At 45.3% G+C, this 7,022-nt stretch overlaps 1 protein-coding gene across 4 annotated transcripts in view; it reads left to right on the forward strand.

Annotated features, from left to right (window-relative positions):
• Positions 1-4,484: 4,484 nt before the first annotated feature.
• Positions 4,485-7,022, forward strand: part of NACA (nascent polypeptide-associated complex alpha subunit) — a 21,341-nt gene continuing 18,803 nt past the window's right edge. For all 4 annotated transcript variants that reach the window (XM_015423686.1, XM_015423687.1, XM_015423688.1 and 1 more), the window contains exons 1-2: positions 4,485-4,556; positions 6,711-6,782. In XM_015423686.1, the coding sequence (XP_015279172.1) occupies positions 6,713-6,782 (70 nt within the window). In that variant the 5' untranslated portion in view covers positions 4,485-4,556; positions 6,711-6,712. The remainder of the gene's footprint in view (positions 4,557-6,710; positions 6,783-7,022) is intronic.

The following is a 7,022-nucleotide window of genomic DNA, read 5'->3' on the forward strand; positions in this document are numbered from 1 at the left end:
TTTATTCAGGTACAAGGTCTCCCTCCTCTGCAAAGACAGATCCGCACGTTCCTCCCCCCCCCCGCTAGCTAGCAATCCAAAAGAGCCCAGTGGAGCCTCAGCGGTGGGTGTTGCCTTCTGACACACTTCCAGTGATGTCAGGGGGTGTGGCATATGCAAATAGTTATGCTAATGAGCTCCTGCACCTCTTTTTCTACGAAATGACCCCTGCCCTGGGGACTATGGACCTGGGTTCACAGCCTGCCCAGTGGAGGCCTGGTGGCTATTTCAGGGGTTGGTGGCAAGGTCTCCCTTGCAGGTTCTGACAGTGGGGGCCTCTGGCACTGTCCGAACATTGTCAGCAGACAGCTTGGCAGTGCTAGGCCCTCTGGCCCTCCTCGGTCTATCCTGAGGAGTCAGAGACACTGGGCTGGTCAGAGGGGGGTGGGTCATGACAGTGAGTATCCAGTTGGATCCAAACTAGAAGATTTTCTGTCAACAGACTGGAACTTCACTGCCCCCCCCCCCACTGCAGCCCACTGATCTCCACAAAATCCTGGTGGATAGGTGGCCCTGAGGAACAACATGAGCGAGGTTTTCAGTAGCATATCAGCATATCAACAGTTGGGACAGGGGGTGGGGAAGCTAGTTTACAAAAAACCTCACTTGATTTGTTGCAAAAATGCAATCACTAGTCAGAGTAGGTGATCAACTGGTTACAAGAGTGACCCAACACAAGAAAATCAAGGCCCAGTCATAGATGCAATAAGTGGCAGAGTAGCTCTGAGTGGCTGCATATCTGGCAAGCTGTTTTGGTGAAGCAGCACCTTCCAGGGTTCTAGCAGTTTTCATGACAATATGGTAAAATGGAGTAAGATTTCCTGTGGGTAAAAAGTGAGTAGCAGCACAGAAGTATAAGCTTCTCTTAACAAGCACCACATAAATTTCCTCAGGTAACAGGTACTGGGAAAGATCTTTTTCTGCTTGAAATACTGGAGAGCTCCAGTTTGGGGCAGACAGTAATGAGCTCCAGGGCTCTATAGGTTAATTTGTTTACATAGCTGTGAGTACTGCCTTCGAGGGCCGGAGTTAATAGATTGAGCCTATGTACTTGGAATAAATTCCCACTGTAATGGAATCTGTTATAAAGAGCAATTATCAAAAAGTGGGTGGTAATGAACTCAAACACACAGTAAGTCACAGCACATCTCCAAAGCAGCAGACTTCCTACAGTAACAGAACACAAAATAAAAGAATTGCTTATTTAAATTTCACAAGTCCTTGAACTGAAGTCCAAACATCTATATATTGCGGCTTATAGAAAATAAGATCCGTCCCAAATGAAAACTATGCAGTTCTGGATAGTCAGTGTTAGGGAACTGTTCCTTCATCAGGTAAATCAGGTAAGTCTTCATTGACATACAATAAATACTCATGAACAAACGAGGTTCTGATCAAAATATTTCAATTAGGCTCAGCATGACATTTCAGCATTTTCATTTCTAAAATAAAGTTTCTTGTTTCTTTTAATGTATCCCACTGTTGTTTTTTGTGGTACTATTGTTTAACACCCATTTCAGAAGTGTTTTGGCAGGAGAAAGTTAATATTTATTTATTTTATTATATTTCTATCCCGCCCGCCCCGCGAACGGTCTCAGGGCAGCTCACAGTTAAGGGCACCATGTGCCAGGTGAATAAAACATATAAAAACATATAACACAAAATAAAAACAACCATATATTACAATTAAAGTGCTCAGTGATGTTAATCCTTTTAGCATAGCACTAGACTGAGCAAGGGATTCAAAAGAAATGGGAAAAACACAGATCCTCTGTCCCTCTTTCTGTACATGCCCTATCAGATGTTAAAATAGGGCAGGCTCCTAAAGTTTAGGAAGTTACAGATCTGTTCAGAGTTACCGTTATCTTGAAGCTTTCTGTAGCTCTCTGAGACAGCACATGGTGAAATGGCTGCCTCCTCCAGTCTGCAGTTAAGACTTCTGTCTGCCCTGGTGGACCCAGCACAAAAAAGAGCTTCCTCCTTGCTCTCCTGAGTTTTATCATTTCTCTTTCCCCCACCCACTCACCAGGTCAGACAAGCATTTCCGAGAGCTTCTTCCAGGAGATTATTCCTGGAGCCTTTCTAGTCTAAAGTCCTCCAGATCTCTGTTCCCTGCTTGGAGAAGGTTGGAGAGCTTGACCCACCTATTATCTCTCCTGTTAGATCTATTAGCATTTCTTAAGAGGCAGCCGAGGTGAACCTGGAAAGCCATTGACTGACTTCCTCTCCCTGCCTGTTCTCTGCCCAGGAGGGGAAAAAAACCCTTTTAAACCTTGGAATGGAGGTTTTGTTCATTTCAAACCTCCAAAGAAAAACCGCATTTCTTCACAGGCAGGTTTATAAAATTATGCAGGGAGTGAAGAAAAAGGATAATGGGAACTCATCCCCCTTCCCATAATACTAGAACTTGGAGTTACCCTATGAATTTGATGGCCAGTAGATTCAGGTCCATTCAAAGAAAGTATTTCTTCACACACAGAGTAATTAACTTGTGGAACTCACTGACACAAGATGTGGCAGTGGCCAGCAGCTTAAGTGGTTTTCAGTTGGTAATGAGATGTCATGGGTAAATAGAACCTCCACATTCACAGGCAGAGAACCACTGAACAGGTCGACCAGAGGGGTATGGATTCTAATAGATAAATGAAATCTCTGCATTCCAGGGTCGCTATGCAGAGGCAGGCAATGGCAAACCACCTCTGTCCATCTCTTGCCTTGAAAACACCATGGGGTGGCCACAAGTGGCTGCGACTTAACAGCACTTTACACACCCACAAAGGATAATCCTTCGTCTGAAAGGATGCTTAGTTGTATGCAGGGCTCTAGTCGGGGGGGAGCTCTCAGGTACGGAGCTCCGGAAGAGAACCTCTAGGGGGCAGGGCGGTCACGTGGTGAAGCCCCGCCCCCTTCTTTACCCCGCCCTCTGCTTCGATCCTCATTCCGTTTGGGAATGAGGATGAAGCAGGAGGGTAAGTAGCCGGGCCTTCTGACACACTTCCGGTGATGTCAGGGGGTGTGGCCTTCTGTCACTTCCGGTGATGTCAGGGGGCGTGGCATATGCAAATAAGTTATGCTAATGAGTTATGCTAATGAGCTCCGGCAGCTCTTTTTCTACAACAAGACCCCTGGTTGTATGTATCATATTAACATGACCTGAGCAACTATAATTGTAGCTTTTTCTTTTCATTTTTCCTTTGAACACCTGTTAACAATTTCTGTAGAACTTAAAAGTCTGCATCCAGCAACTGACTTGTTTGGAAGTTTACAAAGGTGCAGTTAGTTGTTGTTCACGCTTATCTGAGACCACCAGAAATAGCCTGGCTGTTGATCTCTCTGGTGATGACAAGATTAGAGAATTCAATTGGGTTATCGTTTCTTCAGAATTAGATGTTGATAGGGAGATAAAGAGATTAGTCAGATAAACACAACCAGTTGCCCTAATGCTATTTTTGAAGCAAGACTCAGAATCTTGACTCAGCCTGGGCGTCATGCATATCCAGCTTGTTAGAAACAGGGAGTTGAGTTGCCATAATAGCAAAACATTTCAGCTTTTCCATTAATAAAATATTGTTCTCACGTGTCTTTAATGCATCCCATTGCTTCTTGCAGTATTATCAGTCATTTAATGCCCATTCTGGCTTTCACACCATCGCTGTACTAGAAAGGCCACTGGTCTGATCTAGCAAGGCACCTCTTTATGCTCTTGTGTCGATTAGTACTGACTCATTCCAGGCCTAATTATTTTTCTCCTTCCCCACCTTTATCATTGTGCCATGCATGGCGCTTTATGTATATTTTGTGTGTGTGTGTGTGTTAGGTTACTGAAGAAGAGTTTTGTGTAAATCCAAAACTTGCTCAAAACGTTTACCCAGTTCTATTAATAATGATGATGGGCTGTGGTGGCTCAGAGGTTAAGACGCTGAGCTGCAGACCAGAAGGTCTGTAGTTTGGGAGTTCAAGACCCTAGTGCCGGGTGACGGGAGCTCCCGTCTCTGGCTCCAGCCAACCTAGCAGTTCGTATGCAAGAAATTGCAAGTAGGCAAATACATAACAGTATTCCGTGTGCCTCAGCGTTTAGTCGTGCCAGCCACATGACCACGGAAATGTCTTCGGACAGCGCTGGCTATTCGGCTTGGAAACGGAGATGAGAACCGCCCCCTAGAGTCGGATTCTACTGGCTTTCGAGGAAGGGAAACCTTTACCTTATTAATGATGATAACGTTTTTAAATTGCGTTAAAATGTTTTTCTTTCCTCGTATTTATTCTTCCCCCTTGCAACACCTGATTTGGCGCTGGCAGTTGCTTTTCCAGTAGCTCAGAAAGAAAACCGCCAGTAGAGATCAACTGGCGTTCAAAAGACAGGAGAAAAAGACGCCGGAACTACTTCGCCTGGGTAAAGGAGGCTCCAAGTGCTGCACGTTGAACCCGGAAACTTTCCTGGTTTGGGCCGGAAGTTGCCCTCCCTGCCTTTCTCGCTCTCTTTCTGTCGCCATCTTTGGCCCGGCTCGTCTTCTTCAGTGAGTGTTGTCGTTTCTATCCACTGGCATCTGCTTCGGGATGCGGGGCTGCCAGCCCGCTAGAAAGCCGCCGAAGCTGGGGAGGGTTTGGGCCTTTCGCGGGGATGCGTCGGGGGCGGGCGGGGTCGAGGCGGGACTTCGAGAGGCGGTGACAGTTCCAGTGGTAGGCCGCTTGAACCGCCAGCCTTGGGTGGTGGGGCCTTGGAGAGAGCTGTTGGTTCCAGTGGGACGGCGACAGGAGTGTGGGGAGAGGGCGGGCCGCTGTGATTCGGGTGGGCGAGGTGTTCGCTTAGGAAGGCAGTAGAGAAGACTGCGGGGACTTCTGCTCCGAAGTGACTCCCCCATTGGGTTGTGTACGCGTGAGCGTCCTGGTAGCGAGTAGAAGGGCATCTTCCTTACGCTTCTAGTTTAGGGGTAGGGTTCCCGGTGGGGCCTGGAGAAGTAAATCTGCGCTAGAACTCTATGGCATTATACCGGGTTTAGGCCCTGCCCCTCTCCAAACACCACCAGTTGGCAACCCAATTAGGGGTTAGCACCTGGGGATCCCTGGACCCATATCCAGCCCATTGAGCAGTGCAGGCTGCTGTCCTTTCTCCATAATGGTTAATACGGGCAAAAGATAGAACGTGAAGGTGGAGGTGCCTTCTACCAGTCGAAGTGTTCTCAAAATGGCCTTATGTGAAATGTATATAGTGACCAGGATTCTAAGTAGTATGGGTTTGTATAGAAAAGGGTAGAGTGGCAATAGTGACTGTGTTTTGAAATGGAGCTTGGAGAGATGCGGTTGAAAGGTTTTGTTGTGTACCCTACCCCACTGTTAGAGTAGCATGAAGTAAAAGTTTAAGGGAGGAGATCCATGAGACTGAATGGGAAACTTCTTTCTGGTGTGTCATAGGTTGGGTAAATTGATAGCCTTGTGACTATGTTGCAATAGATGAATGTGAGAAGAATATTGTCGTATTACGTTGGGGTTAGGCCAGCATTCTGTATCTAGTTTTAGAGGGTAGCCATATTAGTCAGCAGCTGGATTTGAGTCTTGTACACCTTCGTGATGAGCAAGATAGTTTTAGTATAAGCTTTCAAGATTCAAAGTTCCCTTTGTCCGATCTTGTTGGTCTCTGAGGTGCTACTGGACTCAGATCTAGCCTTTCTGTATCATTTATCGTACACTAGATTTGCACTAGCTGTCAACAACTGCTATAACCGAACTTCTTATTTTTTTAATAGATCTTGTTTTAAATTCGCCTGCCTTTGTAACACATGTCCCCACCCCTTTCTGTTGTGGATATAAAAACATTGACCTAATGGATGTACACTGATGAAGTGAGCTCTGATGTGGAAGCTTGTGCTAAACTATAGAAGTACAAAACAAAACTCTTGTTTTACTTTGTTTGTAAAGTAGCCCTTCAGATGCTTCTGGGAATGTTTAGAAGCAGCATAGAAAGACAGCATTCCTTTCTCATTGTTTTGCACCTAGTGTGGCTAATAGCAGTTGATAGATCTTTCTTCCCTGAGGCACACCTTGGGTTTCTTCTTGTTTTTAATGATAATCCAATTGATTCTGCTTACATACCTTTGTTAAGTGATGGAATTAATTTATTAAAATTTAAACGTATTCCTGGTTCAGCTAGATTCACAATCAGGTCACTTTTGCTGTTACTTCACTGTTAAATGGAGATGGTCTTCATTGGTTTAGTGCAGTTTACACGGTGTTGCCTCTGTCCTTTTTATCCTCATAACAAATTGTGATGTAGGTTAGGCTGAGAAAGGATGACTGGTGTCCAGTAAGTATCATGGCAAATGGGGCTTTGAACCTGGGCCTCACAGACCCTAATTCACCATGGTTACCACAACAGCACTCTTCTGTCAGTTTAGCAGAGGCATGAAAACTTACTACAGCTGACAAAAGGTTCTGAATGTATAAAATTTCCATCGGAGCGTGCATATAAAGATTTCAGATTGGCTGCTTTGAGCAAGTTACACCTGGAAGTTAGGAAAAGCATGCTGTAGGAAGGAAGTCATTGAGCTCTTGTAATTTGCCTGATATTTTGATGATAAAGAAGATATTGTTTGTCAGGGACCCAGGGCAAATGTTTCTACACTGACCATTCTATAGATGAATGACTGAATTTTTCTTTCCTGTGTGTCTCCCAGAAATGCCTGGTGAAGCCACGGAAACCGTCCCAGCAACAGAACAGGAGTTGCCCCAGCCACAGGCTGAGACAGGTTAGTATTTGGGAGTTATGCATTTTCAGAAAGGATCCTGAAACTCGTCCTGCCAGCCAGATGAACTAAACAGATAAAACCATTCTGGGAGGCAAAAGATGTTAGAACCTGCGAGTAATTGAGAGCTGCTATGGCTGAGATGCTATTATGTGAACTAGGATGTCCCTGGTTCAGATTTCACCTCTGCTGGTGAACTTGTTAGGTGGCGTTAGTAATGCCTTGCTCATGCTTTTGACACTT

This window comes from Gekko japonicus, unplaced genomic scaffold (assembly GCF_001447785.1).
Source record: "Gekko japonicus isolate JY-2015 unplaced genomic scaffold, Gekko_japonicus_V1.1 scaffold33, whole genome shotgun sequence".
In the NCBI taxonomy this organism is placed as follows: Eukaryota; Metazoa; Chordata; class Lepidosauria; order Squamata; family Gekkonidae; genus Gekko; species Gekko japonicus.